At 40.3% G+C, this 19,421-nt stretch overlaps 1 protein-coding gene across 1 annotated transcript; it reads left to right on the forward strand.

Moving 5' to 3' along the window:
- The first annotated feature begins 212 nt into the window (after positions 1-212).
- LOC103705118 lies at positions 213-18,720 on the forward strand. The gene is made up of 2 exons (XM_008788732.4): positions 213-936; positions 16,698-18,720. The coding sequence occupies exons 1-2, from the start codon at positions 283-285 to the stop codon at positions 18,432-18,434; spliced, it is 2,391 nt and encodes a 796-aa protein (XP_008786954.2). The 5' UTR covers positions 213-282; the 3' UTR covers positions 18,435-18,720.
- Positions 18,721-19,421: the final 701 nt, after the last annotated feature.

Raw genomic sequence — 19,421 nt, forward strand, 5'->3', positions numbered from 1 at the left:
TTACCAATGCCATCCCTAGCGGTCTTGTCATCAATTTGGTAGCTCGATCTGGACGGCCAAAATCAACCTGTTCCAACCATATCGCCATCATACAAACGGTCCAGATCAATGGACTGCAGATCAAACCAAGCAGCGTTTCTGGTGCCCGGTCTTAAACCAACCCGACCACAATAGAACGGCCAAAGAAAACACTATAAAAACCCTACGCGAGGAATCCCCAAATCCATTCCCTTGTTCACGACCCCCTCTCGCGTTTGTCATCCGCTCCATTCCTCAGCGACCATGGACTACGCCCTCGCCGAAGCCCAGCAGCAGCAGCAGCAGCAGCAGCCCCCAGGCCACCAGGCCGCCGCCCAGTACCACGACCCCGCCCAGGCCCAGGCCTACGAAGCCTACTACGCCTCCTACCATCACCCCCAGTACGACCCCTCCGCCTACCACCACCCTTACCACCACTATTACCCCTACGACTACTCCTCCTACCAGCATCCTCCGCCCCCCGCCGCCCATCCCGACCCCGTCCCCGTCCCCCACGATCCCTCCCACATCCACCCACCGCAGGCCCACCACTATCTGGCCGCCACTGCCGCGCCGGCTGGCGGGCATGGGTACCCCCCGCCGCCGGAGCAGCAGGCGCCGGGATCGTCTTCGATGTCGGCGGAGGCCTCGTACCCCGTGCAGCCGGGGCTGAACTCGGCGGCGGTGGCCGCGGTGGCGGCGCTGTCCCAGCTGACGCAGTTCGCGGGGAACATGGACGCGGCCGAGCGGGCGATGGCGGGGATGCAGGATAGGTCGTGGCATGGGAAGAACGGGGGGATGATGGGGCCCGGTGGGGGGCCGCCGCCGCCGCCCCATCATCCTCATCACCCCCACCGCCAGCCCCATCCCCCGCAACTCCACCCGATGCAGCACGGGGCAGTCTCGGTCAGGCCTGAGGTATGCGCTGTTTGATACTTTCCCCCTATTGTTCGATTAGGGCTTTTCGAGAGCCAATTCTTAAGTTCTGATTAGATTGGGGATTATTCCCTATTTTTCTTTTCTTTTCTTTTCTTTTTCCTCTATTTGATTTTTTTCTTAAAAAAAAAAAAAACAGAAACACGGAATCTGATGCAGTCACGGCTCTTTAATTCCGCACTTTAGACAGCTAAACTTCGTGTGCTTACTTTATCTTTTATGGTGCTTCAGGAAGATTATTGTTTAATATTCGAGCAGCATATAGTCGTAATGTCTCTCTTTATTTTATTTTATTTTATTTTATTTAGTAGGAATAGGAAAGGTTCCGTGGTGACTTAAATTTCAGACTTCTATGAAGGCGTCTATTTGCTTGGTGATAGTGGTTTCCATCAAGTCACATGTTTAGACGGTAACTTCGTAGTGCAACAAATGGGCATTCAGTCCACCAAAAAAAATCTGTCATTTATTCGACCCTTTGGGAGAGTGAGGCACCATAAGTTTTTTTAGTTTGATCACCTTAATGTTTGATGATTGATTTCATTGAAGGTGCTACATGTGCTTGATGCTGACCTCATTCTTTGTGACAATCTGGACCTCCTGTAGGTCTTCTGTTTAACTATTCTAATGATTACAATTCTGTAACTATGTTTGCTATGCTCTTGATCTCAAGTTTATTATAGCTCAAGGATGATGAATTGATCTTTCCATAAGGATAGCTTGAAGGCTATTGTATTACCTCTCACAATGTTTTACCTTTCCTTTTCTCTTTTTTGTTTTTTTTTGGTGAATTGGCTCCCTGGTGCATAACTTGCATGACATGGTATTTCATGCCACAACATGTTAGTGAAGCATCTGGGTCAGCGAACTGGCTTGAGCACATGATACTTAAATTTTTGGATAAGCCTTGCCTAGTTACTCTTGCATTTCATTACCTTTTAAAGACCATATGCAACATTTCCCTAGGCCTTTGAATTAATGCATATCTCAATTCTTTTGTTTATGTTCAGCTAGAGCTGGTTAATATTTATAGGGTGTTCGGATGCCCTAGCATGCTATCCCTAGACAGCAGGCTGCTTTAGATGTTTCCGGAAAAAAATTGCTAGCATGAATAGTTGACTAGTGGCTTGATCTCCAAAGTAATCGCCAAATCCTAAATCCAAGGGATTGCAGGATCTCTAGCTTCCTCCCTTCCCCTTTATTTCTTGATTCCTACACTCTTCTTCTTCTTTGCAGTCCCCTGGGCTAAAAAGCTGTCAGCTAGGCATGCTAATTATATAGCATGGATAGGCATCCAAACTCTCTTTCTTTTTTATCATAATAGATGCTAATAGTGATTTAAATGTATGTCTTAATTTGTTCTCATTTCACAACATGGCACACCCTATTTTCAGATATTATGTTCAAATGATCAAAGCAGTCTTGATTCAGTATTCAACTATCTTGACTCCCCATTTTTCTGTTCCTCCAATTCACCCCCTCCTTCTCAAGTTCCCAAAAAGTGAAGAACTTATCTTGGATGATTGTCTCTGGAAACATTACCTCTTCTATGTTTTTTTAAATGTTGTTTTGAGAAGGTCGCTTCTTCTCTTCTTTTTCCCCCCTCTTTTTTGTTTGTGGACCTAGGTATGTTTCTGCAGGTGCTTTGTGTCTTGGATTATGTTGAAGTAGGTTTTGCCGATTGATTTAACTCAATTTCCTAGGATCAGATATGGTAGCATAAAGATGTGAGGTGAGGCAAGTTGGTTGCTTTACTTGCTTCTGGTTTTCCTTTGAGTTCCTGATTTCTTGCATTCTTTTCTTTTTAACCGATTAACATAAAAGATTGTTAGTTTGGTCCTTAGTGTCAAATGGTGCTGCTTTATGTTTTGATATTCAAGTATTGATGGGTTGAAGGCTCAAGTCTGATTGAACAACATATCTGTCAATGGTATTAGTTGCAGCATTCTGCACCAGTTCCATTCTTTTATATACATCCACTTGCCATCCATGTAATTATTAGTTTTACTCTGGCTACAAAATGAATAATGTACCTTTCTTTATTGTTGCATTGGGCCCAAATCTAAATTGGAGCCAAACATGAAGAGATGCATTGGTGGGGTTTGGTTCAGTTCATGCATGACGTGGTCTTGCCTGAATGACTGAAATGGTCTAAAAAGTTTTTTCATGGACCCACTGTGACCTGGTTAGCTATTGAGCTGGGTAAGGGTCCATCATCATCATGTTCCGAAAAGAATCTGGTTTCAGTCCGGGTCTTGCATGACCTGGTCCAGACCTAGGTTGATTGCAAGCCTAAATGTGCTGGATATCCAATTTTTGATGAAATTTGTGCTTTATTTTGACATTTTTAAGTTTCAATCTTTTAATTCAACTTGTGTTTGGGGGGTAATCTGTAAAGTGATGCATCTAGCAGTTTCTGAATGCAATATGCATGATTTTAAACAGATGCAATGACAGTTAAAATATCAGAAAATTACCACATAATGGACAGATCATATTACCTTTGAAGGAGAAAGAGAATACTACCATGTTTTACAAGTTTAACTGACATGTAAGCTCCAGTATATCTGCTTTGGTGGAGGCATACTCCGTTTGAGATTGGCCTGATCTGATTTTGATTTATGAGAGCAATAGCAATTGCCAATTGGAATCTCATTCATGCAGGTTTCATGGTGAGTGGAAAACCATGTCCTCCTACAAATTCATTGTGTTTTAGGACCTAATATGTGATTCATTTGAGTTTGGAGACATTGATTTTTGGATGTTAAGCTATGTATTCACGTATAATACCACCATTGGAGTTGATTTGTCAAATTTGTCTGGCCATGAGGGATAACTGAGACATCCTCAAAATCATTTAAGCAGACAAACAGGTGTCATGCCTACTACCTGATTCATATTCTGAGAGATTTTGAGGGGTTGTTTGGTTGCTGGTCATTAGCAGCACTGTGCTGTTAATATTAGGGGCATAGTGTAGCTGTTATTCAGGCAGTAAATGAGGACAGCTGGTGAGAATACCCATTATTGGGTTGTTTACCAATTGTGGGTATAGATATAGCAGATTCTCATGATACTTGAAAAATAAATATTATGAGAGTCTCCCAAGATCCCTTGTTTATACTCACTTAATTCTCATTTAATCTTTGATACCAGCAACCAAACTTCCCCTCTGTGGTTAGCGTTAGCTTTGACAAGTAGGTTATTCTACTTCTTTCTTTTCAGATCCTGTAGATGCCTGAAGATTAGATATCAAGAAATGCCTCTTTGGCATTCAAAATGCTAAGTCCTTTTTCTTTGTACAAAAGGAAAGTTGATTGGGTGCTTTTATCTCTCTTTACTTGCTCAGTGTTTCACATTGGCCCGTTGGATTCGCTTCCTGTTTGAAGTTCCTTCGCCAAAAATAGGTACGAAAAATTTCCTTCCTTAACTATTTTATGTTGTAGTTCCTTGATTTTGGTTTCCTGAGGTTCCGCCCTGGAAGTTGTTGAAGACCATGGATGATTTCATCAGGGATTAAAATAATGGTGTTTGGGTCCCACTCATTATCTCTAATGTGGATATGCGTTCTACCTTGGGTTCCCTTGAGACACTTTCTTGGTCTCCTCTTAAACACGTGTGGAATGCTGGAAGATGGAGAGGAAAAGGGGAAATTAAAGATTTTGATATTATCATGTGTATAATATGATTGCAACATCCATATCAATACATGAATTGATTGATGGTGCAATGGAAATAGAAAATTGGAAGAACAAATAAATGTGGCGAGAACGCATGTTGTAATGGAGATATTTTAATCCCTGATTATCCATGGTAATATATGACTCTTGCTCCATATTTGTTAAAGGAACCATGCACGTTTTCTTTTTCTTATATAAAGACATTTGTGTTCTGGATTTATATTGGGAAAATATAGATAAATGTTGATCACTCATGTCATGCTTTAGCAAGGGTGAAGTACTTAAGTTACAAGCTGTTACTATAGTCAAAAATTCTTCACTCATTTCTAGTATGCAACAACTATGGACTTTGATACCTGCGCCGGACAAAATTTTCTCCAAAACTACGGAAGTAAATTTTTGACAAATTATAAGCTCAGGCACTTGGAAGCATCCTTCTCATTCATATTTAGCGCTGAGAGGCTGAGCAACTTTTCCCCTATTGTGATGAGGATTTTCACTAAATTTACATGGAGCTTCACTTTTGGCAGGTTAGTTATTCATAGCAGTTTAAAATGTTGAAACAGGGCTAAGAATTTTAAACGACTATTTTTCTAAGGACTTGTTATTACAAAAGAAAACATGCAAATCTGTGAGCATTTGGAGATGCATGGCTATGATTATTAGCAAAACAGAATATTGAAATTTGTTGTGACAAAATGATTATATATTTCTGATGATGTACAATTATAAAAATAAACACATTGATGTTTTTAAGCATGTGGACATGTAGGGCCATGTGAATAAGCAAAATAGAATGCTGCAAGTTCTTGTTACTTATGGTACACCAAGACATCTTGCTGAATGCATACTTAAAAAGCATGTGAGATAAATACTGTAGAGTGCATGAGCTTATAAATATGTTTCAGATTATATCTTCTCAGCTAATCTTAAGATATGTTTTTCGTATTTTTGTGAACAAGAATCGCTAGGCTTCTCTAGGTTCTATAACTTAAGATACATATAGATGCATGTTGGCATCTTTTGTAATGCATGTGTTTATGCTTGCTTGCCAAGGAAAAGCAGGTTCCTTGATTATGTTCTCATGCCAGTCATGCACTCTCTTCTATTCTCGATGTAAATTGTGTCACTAATTTTTGGATGATATCATTCTTTCCATTCCCCCGCTTTCCTTTTGAGGTTGACAACGCTTTTGATTGCATTATAATTGTGAAATCTCTCTCTCTCTCAAGATCTGCCGAATCGGTACCAAGACCCGTATTGGTGAGCGCCGACCGACACGCCCTAATTGCTTTTGCATTTTTTCCAAAAATTTAATTGGTAATAACTCTTTTCGGATTTTTTCTATGAATTTAAGTTTAATTTGATATTTTTTTGATTTTTTTATTCTTTTTGATTTTTTTTGGATGTTTCTATGATCCCAGTTTAACCTAGATGATGCATCTTATTGCTTTACAATGATGCAAATCATAAAATAAACAACATAAAATATTCCTAATTCAAATAGTGACGTAAAAAATATAAAATAATATAATCAGTTATATACATTTAAAGTACAACGTACATATTGATATCTAAAATCGGGTTGAGTGGCGATGACTCTCGTAGATATTCGGATCATAAGCATAGTCAAGAGGCATATCAACCCATCCTTCTAACCAAGCGACTTTTTAGTCATGCACGCTCATCGCATAAGGAACGCGCGCCGGGTTATAAGCACTCTCAGATGTCTCGTTGAAGCTCTGGCTTCGAGATATGTCCTCTGGCTGATTATACGATCGTGGAGGGGCCCATCCGAATAATGCCACAGTGGCCGCATTGTGGCAATAATGCCACAGTGCTACTTGACTTGGTGCGACCGACCGGTTTCGGCAGGTTTTGGTTCTGATCCGAAAAGGACCGGTTTTGGCCGGTCCCATTGCGGTTCCAGCCCGTATGGGTTGGAATTGTTTCCTATTAGCGAACCGACCCAGTTTCCAATTGGGTCAGTTCGGTACTCCTGAACCGGATGGTTCGGCTCAGTTCAGCGGAGCTTGCTTCAAGGTACGCGGTACCGACCATACTGACGTACTGGTGGGCATCGGTACCGGTACCGTACCGATGGGGCTGGTTCGACCAGGTTTCGACCTCGGCGTCGTTTTTTTAGGGAGTTCTCACTTTTGGATTTTTTTTGATGTTTGTATGTTTAGGTTTAAGGTTTAAACTAGATGATGCATCTTATTACTTCTAAATGATTCAAATAATGAGATGAAGAATATAAAATATCTTTAAATTATGTTACAATCAATTACATACATTTAAAACATTCTCGGATATCTAAAATCGGATCGAATGGCGATACTTCTCGTCGATATTCGAATCATCAGTGTAATAAGGAGGCAAATCAACCCATTCCTTTAACCAAGTGGCGTTGTAGTCTTGTATGCTCAATCTCTGAGGAATGCGCGTCGGGTCATAAGAACTCTCGGATGTCTTGCTGAAGCTCTGGCTTTGAGAGGTGTCCTGTTGTTGATAATAAGGCTATGGAGGGCCCATCCGAATATGCCAATACCAAAATTCGATCCGTAAGATCCTTCGGGCTGCGTAGGATAGTAGCCACCGGAAGATGACTCTAATGCACTATATCTATAGGCTAGCTGAGGCCGCGGATAATAGGAAGACTCGAAACTTGATATATCTATAGATCTTACTCCACATGCAAGGTCATTTGCAGCTACTTCCTAAACAACCTCGAGGAGATCGTATTCAATATGCAATGGTATCCGACCGGGGTCTATCAGACGGCCTACCGTGGTCCGTATCTTGTGTAGCATATGTAAACTGGGACTCACCGGGATATCGAAGACCTGCCTCCGGCTGTGTCTCATAAGTAGTACCATACTGTTCTCCACTCCCTCCATGGCTAGCAGATCCATCACCACCAGAACCTTCATCGCCGCTGATCCAGGTCTCCTCGACACTCTCCATTGGGGCCATTTTCTTTTTTTTTCTTGTTTGTTGGGATTAACGCTCTCCTGATCGAGTAGACTGGGTACCAGAGCATCCTCGTTTGAGCATTTCTCGATCATCTCTCTAAGAGGGTGTGTCGTACTGGTCATGTAGTGATTAGCTCTCCTCTGGCCACGTCCTATCAGCTGTGGAAGTGCGTGGAATGTTGCGCTCAGCCCATTACTCTGGATCGACCCTAGCATCGCTGGCTATGAAGCCGACTAGTCGTCGAGGCGATTCTGGCTCGTCAAGCTCCGACTCTTGCTGCTGGCCCACAAGCCAGCCGAGCATAGGATCATCATCATTATCTGTGAAAGTTCTATAGATGGAATTTGTATACTTGAGGTCCACTTTCTCCTAAATACATTTTAGCCTCAACCGTAGATTGTAGTGCACATAAACTAGGTTATTGAGGCGCTTTTGTGTCAAACGGTTTCTCTATTGCTATGGATGAGGGCGAAGGTAGACCAATTGCGCTCATAGCCACTCGAGGAGACCATTTAGGAGAGGATCCGGATAGCTATCCGCTTAAGATTTTTTGCGGATCCGCCAAAATGAATCCACCATTCAACTGCAAAAATATTGAAGATAATTACATATATGATGGCCTCATAGTTGAAGATAATTCAGCTGCAAAAATATTTTGTTGATTTGTATTGTACCTGGATTCATAGTTATCTTACTCACGATGGCTGGTCGTTGTCCAAAGCTGTAGCTACCCTTCCTAAATAATTTGGTCTGTGAAAAAGAAGCGTGTTGTACTAAGTTAATAATAGAAGATCCGATATACTTACACATGCTACTAAATCATAGTTACCTTTTCTATACATAATGCGGCGACTTCTGGATCAGGCTCCATCTTATAAATAACATTACGCAGAGCATCAAGAAGTTTATCATCCATACCAATTCCACTCTCGTACCTGAATCGAAAATTCAGGTAGTATGTTGCACATAGACGACACCGTCTTAGTATAATTATACAAATATATCCATCAGTATAATTATCAATGTTATCGCTTACCTGCTAGATGCAATTTAATACCCATTTGGGCTTTCCACTGCCGCTCAAGGATGTCGATATACTCGTGGGCATGGGCTAGATCTGCCTTCATGATCTGAGCCTTTACCTTCTCCATAATGTGATATAGAAAGCCCATCTGAGGGTACCTCTCGCTATCCACGATCCGCAGCACTTGATATAATAGTTTGATAGCCTTGACTATCGTATTGGCCTGCTGCCAGAATCACTGCCTCGTCACCAAGTCTTCCATTCTGCTCCCTTCAGTGCCGGCTTGAGCATATCTACTTTCTTGCTATTCGAGCTTGACAAACATCTGACGTAGGGCTCCTTTCTTCTCGATAAGGCTATCAAGTGCAATGTAGTTCGTAGCAAACCGTATGACTTCTGATCTCAGAATCTCTTTCCCTGCATACTTTCTCATCAATGAAAGAACCCAATTATGGTTATAAATATACCTGGTAATGCGTTGGGCTATCTCCACCGTATGTTGCACCCTACGGAGCTTTTTAATGTCCATTAGGATGAGGTCGATGCAATGTGCAACACATGGAGTCCAGAAAATTTGTGGTCGCCGCTCCATCAAGATCTTCTCGGCCAACTTATATTGCGGCCCATTATCAGTGACGACCTACACGATATTTTTCTCTCCAACTTGATCAATCACCTCCTCCATAAATCTGAGGATGTGTGAGGCATTGTGCACCTGATCCGAAGCATTAACTAACTTGTGGAAGAAAATCTTCGCATCACAGTATGTCAGAAAGTTAATGATGCTCCGTCTTGTCGGACCGGTCCGACCATCACACATCAGAGAGCCCATATGTGGGCCACTTGCTCTTGTAGGAGGCAATCCAATTCTCTAGCTCCCCCTTATTGTTTTCAAGAAGCTCATCGTAGATGTCCTTCGAATCTGGAGGATCGACATTGAGACCGGCAGCCTGTATGGTGGAAATGGCAGACTTGTAGTACGTATTGTCTGCCCCATTCGCTGGAATATGGCTGAAGTAGAACTAGAAGCCAATAGCTCGCCACATCCTTCTTCTCCTTCCACATTATGTCTACCCTCTGCTGCTTCGAATTTCTTCTGGAGAAGGCATGCAGATCTACATCATGGATTGACGCTCCTGGTGGAATCCATCTAGAAGATTTCTTTCGGTTACCAAAACCATTCAGGATAGATGCAATCCAGCCACGTCCTCTGCTGTCGCCCTTCCTGACTGAGGTTGTCCTTTGAAACTCTAGATCTTGTATGCTTCTACCAGAACCGGCGCCCGACTCGTAAAACGAGTGCCCAAATCGAGCCCGATGCCTCGCCACCTCCTCTTGCTACCACTAATCATTCAGGCTCGCTTGCATGGCATTCTGGATCTATGCCTTCTTATCTGGACCCTCAACCTCCTCTGACTCCATGAAGTGATAGGAAGGTGCTTCTACGGCTTGGCATTCCACCTTCGCCTTCTTCTTGGTAGCCTTCTCCTTGGTTGCTTTGATCTTAGCGAGATTTTTTCTCATCAGCAGACGGATATTAGGTGGGCACTCCGGGCACGTAAATACCTCACAGGAATTATCGGCTAAATTCACCGAGCATCTTTCCATGCTCCCAGCCAATATCATGCTCTTGGGGTTGCCCTCTCCTTGATAGCTCCATTCCTACGGCCACATTAATTTATTTTTAAATTTTAAATTAATTTTTATTTTTTTAATTATAAAAATTAATTTACCAAACATTAATCCTTCCTCCAAAAATGATTTTTGAATTATGTACAACGTACTGCTATTTTTTATTATTTTATTTTTTTATTATAAAATTAATTTTTATTTTTTATTAAAATATAAATTATATATATTCTGCAAAAACAAAAGCTACAGACTCAGTTCGGTATTCCTGACCAATAGGGTCCTTGACCCTCTCTTCTCATTTAGAGCTTTCCTGTTTAGAATGAAGAAGAGTAGAGAAAATTTGGTCACGTAGATCTTCTATTTCGCCGGAATTCGTTGATTGCTCCATACTCATTTACAATGAAAAAACTTTTAATGTCACCATGCACATCGTCCATATATCTACAACATACAAAAAATTCAAGATGAAATGGAAACATTGGGCATCATTTTCTATTTTTTTGGCAATTTTTGACTTATTTTTTAAGCAATTTAAAAGAAATATAAAAAAAAGAATATAGGGGAAAGAAATCCTATCTTATTTAGTTTTTACTAGATTTTTTCTTGAAGAAAAACGACGCTTTTTGACCCTTCTTAATTTTTTTCACGCCTTTGTCTTTGCCTTTCTCTTCCTTTCCTCCTCCTTTGTCTCTGCCTTTGCTTTCAGCTTTTTTCTGCCCCTGCCTGATGCATAAAAGCCGAACGAACGGACGTTGCAGCGCGTGTCCCATGCATTGTGGCAGCCACAACGCGTGGCACTTTTGGCCACGCTGGGTGCTGAAAGGGCCACAGCGTGGCGCTTTCGGCCACGCTGGGAGCTGTGCCACTTTCGAAAGTGCCATAGCGCGTGCTACTTTCGAAAGTGCCACAGCGCGTGCCACTTTTGGCCATGCTTGGCGTTGTGGCACTTTCAAAAGTGCCACAGCGCGAGGGCTTAGCACGTGGCTTTAGCCACATGCTGTCTCGTGTGAAACAACCCCGAATCGGTGCGAACCGAGCCGGTTCGCACCGGTACAGCCCATGAATCGATCGATTCCGACCCAGATTGGGTGGAATTGATTTCCATAGCGGTACCGGACCGGTGCCTGTCGGAACCGGTCAGTTCAGCAGACCATGCCTTGCTCTCTCTCTCTTTGTTCCAAAAGTTGCATATTGCATGTATTCTTTATGAAGGGTGCTTTATAATGCATTTTATGTATAACTTTGGTACTATCTTTTCTAATTTTGATCAAGGTTTGCCATCTCGGTACCGGACCTCGTGCTGGTGCTACGCTAGCACAGTGTTGGTACGGTACGTTATGGAGTTTTCTTAGCGTATCGAATGTCGGTACGCCACCCATACCGAGTATCGGTACCGAACCAGTACGGTATGGTACACTTCGTACTGCCTGATTCGGGCCGGTACGACATACTATGATTTCAATTATGACATGGACTTGCACCTTGCTTGAGCAAATGTTTCACAAAACATCAAGTTTTTTCTTGGAGTGCTTATAATACATGCTAGCCTCCATTGTAGATGATTTTTGCAAGGGATAACTTGCCTTGGTTGATGCAAGAATGTAGTAGGAAGGATGACCTAGCATTCCAGGGTTAATTTTTATTGTGTGGGAATTATTTTAATATGCAAAATTTACATTGTAGATGCAAGGGTTATTTCTAAGAATTTAAGATATGAAGTTTTGAGTGGAGTTTAATGGACCTCGATAAAGGATTAATTGTGCTGAGATTTTGTAGCAAAAGTAAGATCTTGCAACCAAAGATTTAATAAAATTTTTAAGAATATCTAGTGGATCATTGATCGCTTAGCCTTTCTCTTCATCAAGATCCACAATTTTGGTATCGATTATTGTGCTGGGACATTATCGGTACGTTACTGGTTTGGTATGATGCAATCGGGACGATATGGTACACATCCAATACTAAGATAGCTCTTGACCCTTTTTCCTCACTTAATGGTACTGTGTGAAATTGTCCGGTGCATGTCGGTACGATACAGTATGCACCTCAGTTCCGGGCGGCAACGGGCAGTATGGGATGGTTTCATTCTGTTCGGACCGGTATAGACCAGTTTGACTCATATCAAACTGAACCTTAGTACCGTACTAATACCTTATCGGTATGGTACAGTCAGCATGGGTCAGTCCAGCTGATCTTGCTGTTGACACTCAAGGAATTTTTCCGTTAGAAAATGCCTTGGAATGCAAAGCTCATTTCCACTCATTTCTCCAACTATTACTTGGACTGTTTTGCACCTTCTCTATGGTATCTTTGCCATGCTTGAAGTCATCTTGAGGCATGCATGCTCAATTATCAGTGCAGTTGGTGATCAAATGAAATACTTGTTTATTCCTATGAGATGACATTGTCTCACTCCACCATGGTAGGGCCTACTCATGAATACAGGATGGGGGAGACTTGGAGGACCATGTAGCTTGCCATCCATTGAATCTTCAGAATAAGGGATAAAGTAGCGCTCTAGCAAATCAGCCCTAGATGCAAAAACTTATTCCGTTTATATATCAAGAGAAAGAAAAGGAGAAAAGAATAGATCCATGCAATAAACAAGCTAAAACTACCATAATCATAGCAATTACCACCGAGTGTATCCTCATCCAAGATTTTCAGTTTTGGCTGGAACCAAACCATTTTATTCAAAACGGATTGTTTTTGGTTAATTTTGGCCGAAACTAACCAGTTTTGGTCTAGTTTAGGGGTTAATCTAGTTTCTGCTGAAACTTACTGAAAGTAATTTTAAATGGACTTTAATGTTTTGTTTTAATATTTACTATCATATTTAGTTCATTTCTTTGTATAGGCTATATGGTATTAGTTTGCAATGATTTTTCTTTTTTTTCTTGAGTTACAAGTGGGAGTAGATAATAAACATGATGATTGACATGCCAAGAACTCTAAAATGACCCTTATTATAGTAGTTTACAGTGACCAACTTGAACAACTACAAGACATTTCATAGGGATTATTTTGAATGTAAAATATGTACGACATTCTGTAACTATAAATAGTCACTTAATTGTAAACATATGAGAAGAAATGATAAAAAATCAATTTACTTGTTGGTTTATGAAAAAAATGGAAAAAAAAAGTTTTGAATGAACCAGGTACCGAAAGCTTCATAGTTGCTAAGTACAGTTAATTTTCAACAAGTAAATAATATGGGTATGTGTGTAATGAAAAAAAATAATGTGGGTGAATTTCCCCTATATGCAATATTAGTTGCAGCCTAAAATTGTCAAAATTACAGAAGTAAATAACCTGACATAAAATGCTCCAAAGTGTTATAAACTAACTTCTCTTGGCTTCTTTTTTTGATTTTTCTTTGAATTTATGAACATTTTTTATGGGAACTCCAAAACGTGGGGCGAATCTTCCAAAACCACTGAAATTGCAACCAAAATTCCATGAGGCCGGTCAAAACTGAAACCACCAAGTTTTCATACTTAGGAAACTACCTCATGACAAATAAAATTTCGGTCATGTTTTTTGTTGTTTATGTTTTCCACGTTCAACTCTTTTTTATAACTTTAAAAATTGTCATATACAAAAATCACTACTCTGTTTGTGAATTTGACAACATATGTAAAAGTCAAGGTATTTACTCATATTTTCTGTTGATTCATTAAGTTTCTTGGCAAGAAATCTAGAGAATTTATTTTCTCCTGCTTAATCTTGAACTGATGCTCCTTAGATGCATGAACTTTTACCGGACACCATAAAACTATTTTATGTCAGAAAGCATAATTTCAATTAATAAGAAAAAACATATGCAGTTTTGAACCTTATATTTTTCATTTGTTGGTTGATCCCTGAATAAAGGTTTTTCTTCCTTTTATTTTTAGCTTCAAATCATGCCCATTTAACTTACCTTTTGTAAAATAAATGGAAATTGACCCAGAAATGAATGGAGTTATGTTCAATTTAACGGATCTTTTCGGATTTCTTAAGACGACTATAGAAGTGTTGAATGTTCTCTGTTGCAGTTTTTGGCTTCAGCTTGCCATTTGGAGTGCGAATGGAAAATTCATTTATTGACATTGGTGTGCTGTGCTGATAAGTTTTTATGTGCTCATTCTTAAAGACTTAGAATGAAAAATTTCCTGTTATCTACAAAAGAGTTGAAAATTTCAGTTGCATACTCAATGAGGATTGAGGACTGATCTCGAGAGGGTTCCATTAGACTATTTTGTATTAATCATCTGTTTGTTTTTCTATTTTTATTATTAATTGAAATGGCTTAGTGATATCTGTTGCAAATAAGAAATGCTTGTTCCAGATATTATACTTAACTATATCTTCCTGTATGTGGGCATATAATGAAATGCTTCCTTAGTTGATAGAAGAAACTTCCTTTGCCTAAGAAATCTTTTGTAAACTATCTTGATGGTTTCCACCCTCTTTCCTTTTTCATATTTGTTTTACTGATTTTTTGTATATTGATAAAAAACATAGGCCCTGTTTCTGATTGCTTTTTGAAGGGGCCTAAAGTGCTTTCTAGGTGATATGTGGATGTTTGGAAAAAAATCTGAAATAGCTTTCTGCTCCTTTCAAAAGTTAAAAAACCTCGATTTGGCAAAAGCTCCAATTTGGAGCTTCTCCCCAAAAGTGCTTTCTAAAGCCGGAAAACTATTGGTACGACCAAAATATCCCTCATGAAAAACAATTACAATGTTTAATATAATATTTAGATTAAAATAAAATATATAAATTATAGATTAACAATACTTTACACTAAATTATATCAATAGAAAATAATATTATAAGATATAATATTAGATTAATATGTAATAATAATAATTGTAATACTTTATATTAAAATTTTATAGTATAATTACTAACAACAATAGATGCGTTATATTATATTATTATAATATATTATAATAACATATTATAATATGTTATTATATCATATTATTTTATTTTATGGTACTATACTGTACAATATTACATTACATTATACTATAATGTGTTTTATTATATTATAGTATATTGTATATACTAATATTAAGACAATACTCTATTACTATCGTTATTATAACATTATTATATTCCTATAATGTTATACTATTATTGTACAATATTATATTATTCTAACATTATACTATTCAAAATAAAAATTTTGTAAATTAAAAATACTTTATAATAATGGCTTTTGATAGCACAAAGAGCTAAAAAATTGAAAGCACTATGCAACATCTTTTATTGTCATTTTCTCATACTAAAAACACTTTTTCAGTTTGTTTATCAAACATATGTTAAAGTTCCACGATACTTTAGAAATGTAGTAACTAAATAGCAAACATAAGAGCTCTACTTCCAAGATCTATACTGACAAAAGTTCTACTACCAAGAGCAATCCCAAACATGGCCATAGTCTTTGCCTCTAGAAATGCTGTTCCGATAATCCAAACATGGCTTTCACCTATTCTCCCATTTCTGCACTTCTTTGTGTATATTCATGATTTTCTATTTCCTTGGATTTAATTTTCTTATCATGGATAATTTCACTGCAGATAGGAATGGGTTAAGTGTTCTGAAAGTGCATGCATTGTTATTTCAGCCATGTGATATTCTAACCAAAATGTTAATACCTGATATGCTTGATTGCATGTCACATCCATTTCTGATTCTCATATCAATCCTGCCCTGCTTCTGACGATGTTCAAATATTTATTTGTCTTTCTATCTTCAGTTATTCATCAATGTTTTATTTATCAGCTTTTTTTTTTGCCATAGTTATTCGTGCCTACTCTGATTGATACTTTGAAAATTTTAAGGTTTTTGCTCCCATTCTCGTACGTATTTGTTATTTCTAATACTGGGTATCTAATCTGGATTGCCAGTCTTGTAACAACTTAGATATTAGATAATGGTTTTGAACATATCCTTTCCAGGTGAATTTCCAACTTTTGGCTTGGTTTGATGTTTGTACTGTAGAAAATTTGTATTGTAGAAATTGTACTTGTTCCGATTCCGGATCACAGTTCTAGAAAGCTTGGTTGACCTGCTTGTTGGCTAGGCTTGAAGTACCATGTATGGGGCTGTGTCAGTCACATACAGGCATGGTATCTACTGCTGTGTGCCTGCATTGGTTTACTTTGTCGATTTTGAGGTGGTATGGCATGGTATATAGTGCTACATACCTTTGTATGCCTTGGAGGCAGTATGTACCATGCACTTCAAACTTTGCTTGTTGATGCCTTATGAACATAATCAAATTCTCTCATGGTAGACTCCCCCGACCTTGATGACTGTAGCTTAAGGTGAGGGAAGCCACTTATGAAGTCCCTCTGACCAGTTCTTGTTGCAATCCATTTTTGTTTCGGTAATAGATCACTTGTCCATCACCAAATTTTTAAACTTTTGGAGCCTTGATGCAGGGTGGTGGTAGTTCTCCATTCAAGGGTGGTGGTAGAAGGGGTGGTGGGCCTTCCAGAGGTGGTGGTGGCGGTGGCAGAGGCAATTTTGGCCACCACCCTCCAAGGCAAGATGTTGGGGCAGCTTCTCTTGTCCGTGGTAGGGGATGGGGACGAGGACGAGGACGAGGACGAATTGGTAGGGGCGGGAACAGGCGGTTCCAGCAGTCTGCTCCTGACACACATCAACCTGATGCTGCACCTGCATCAGTCATGGAACCATCAGTAGTACCAGAAATAAAGCAAGGACCAGGACAGGCACCATCACAGGCATCAGCACTGGCAGCGGTGCCATCTCCCATGCTAGCAAGGCGTCCTCTCCTCCCTGTTGCCTGGTGCGATATCTGTAGGGTGGACTGCAACAGCTTGGAAATTCTGGAGCAACACAAGAATGGCAAGCGACACAAGAGAACTGTGCAGAGAGTTCAAGAGATACAGGCTCAGCAGAAACTCATGGCTGAATTACAAGCAAAGGTCGCTGTGAAGCCTGAGATAGTCCTCCAACAGGCTGACGAAAACAAGGCTGCTGAAGTGATTGAAGTGAAAAAAGCTTCTACTTCATCCGAAAACATGCAATCTGCTATTCTGTCCAATCAAATCAGTGAAGTGAACAAAGCCTCCACTGCGTCAGAAAACATGACAGCTGCAGACTTTTCTGACCAGGTTATTGAAGTAAGTAAGGGCTCTGCTTCATCAGAAAACTTGCCAGATGCAACTGTGACAATGGAGCATAAAATGGAATTTGGGATGCAAAGCGAAAATGTTGATGGACAATCTGAGCGTGCAAAGGAAAGGGAAGCAGGAGTTGAGGCAGCACTGTCTGATGCACTGCATGCCGAAGCAGCACAAATGGAGGGGCACACAAGGAGGCCAAGGATGGATGGCTATGATAGGCATGAAAGGAGGCGTCCTCCAAAGCGGAAGGCGATGAGGTTTGGCCGTGGTGGGAAGCGGTTGAGGAGCTTTGAACCTGTGCACAGAAAACGTCCTGAGCGTCCCAGGGAGCAGCCCAGGGTGTGCACACTGTGCAACGTAACGTGTGACACTTTAGCTGTATTTGAGTGCCACTTGTCCGGGAAAAAACATCTTTCCCGGATCAAGCGGTTCCAAGGTCAAGATACTGTTTATGGCCCCATCAGTGTCTATATTCCTCCAAATCAACCAACAGCCTATTCACCTCAAGCTCCAGAGCCATTGTTCTATGGCCTTAAAAGTCACGAGATGCTCCAGCAGGAGGCTTATGGGCTTCAAGGTCTGCAAGTAGAAGGTTATGGGCTTCAACAGGGTAATCAGGCCAAACAAGCTACAGAAGCTGAAGGTCCAGGTCTGGTGTCTCAGGCTGGGCAAAGTGCAGAACATCCGGATAATGAAATTCCTGTAGATGGGTCCCTGGAAGCTGTAACCATGAATATTGAAGGGCAAACTGCTATTTCTGAGTTTGAACAAAAGGAACCTAGTCAATCACTTCCTGCTGTTTCTGAGTTTGAAGAAAAGGAAGCTGGTCAATTACTCGTGGTTTTGGAGACTGCTACTATGAAAGAGGGTGCTGCTTTCCCAGATACTGAAGATGTGATACCTCTTCCAGCAGATGGAGCAGCCCTTGGTGATGATGTTGTTCTGCCGGGACTTGATGCCAGAGATGAGGAGCCAACTGCTAAAAATAGAGAACCTGGCAGTGGGGGCGACACGGCTTCCCAGTGAACTGCTAAGAATGCTTGGGTCGATCCAGTTTCTCCATCTGGTCAATCTTTTGTGCTTTATTAGGTTTTTACGGATAACCATTGGCTGAAAGTAGAAAACTTTATCAAATTGACTGTACAAGCAGGTTCTTGGCTCTTGGTTTTATCTTCATAGTATTCCTGATAAATTGGTGCATGACTTTATAGTGGGATTTGACTTTTCTGGGATGCCTTGCTTTAATCTATGCATGGATGAGAAACAAAGTGGCTACCTCAAGCAAATTCTAGATTGATCCTATATCTTTACATATGCATTGCATGGATTTCCTTATCTGAAAGTAGTCAGTGTATGTGCCACTCAAGATTGTCACACCATTAGAACTGATGGCATGCTTGAGTGGTCTGTAGCTTTTGAAGTACCTGGGTGTTCTGCTTAGTGTAACCTGCTTGACCCTGAGCTTGAAATGATAGGATGCTTGCCTTGGAAAATTCTGTAATTTGTACTCATAATAAATGGTGAGAAATGCTTGCAGGCCCAAGGGAGGGCACAGTCAAAACAAGACACATTTAGGCTGCTTTTTAAACTGTGCCCAGGAAGCAACTGTTATATCATGGCTAGGGTTGTTACAAGCACTCCATAAAGGTTCGATCTAATCGAAGAATATGATGTCCATGGTAGATAATCTTCTCTCCATACTCGTGGTAACCTGATACAAAAAGAGCTAGAGGCACCAGGAGTACTCCCGGTTGGGTAAGATCCATGGTTTGCAAATCCCATGCCTCTATTTGTGGGGATGTTGGGTCTAACATATCCGATCCACTAGGTCGTGTCTGGAGTCTTGAATGATAAAAATATGTATCGAGTTGGGATCTAGCGGAGGCCAGGTTCATATACCCATCAGGCATCAAATATTATATCATTAAGAATTAATTAATCTATAGAAACTATGAGTTGAAAAATATGTCAATAAACATCTTATATATGCCTAAAAAATTAAATCATAAATAA

This window comes from Phoenix dactylifera, chromosome 2 (genome assembly GCF_009389715.1).
Source record: "Phoenix dactylifera cultivar Barhee BC4 chromosome 2, palm_55x_up_171113_PBpolish2nd_filt_p, whole genome shotgun sequence".
NCBI lineage: Eukaryota > Viridiplantae > Streptophyta > Magnoliopsida > Arecales > Arecaceae > Phoenix > Phoenix dactylifera.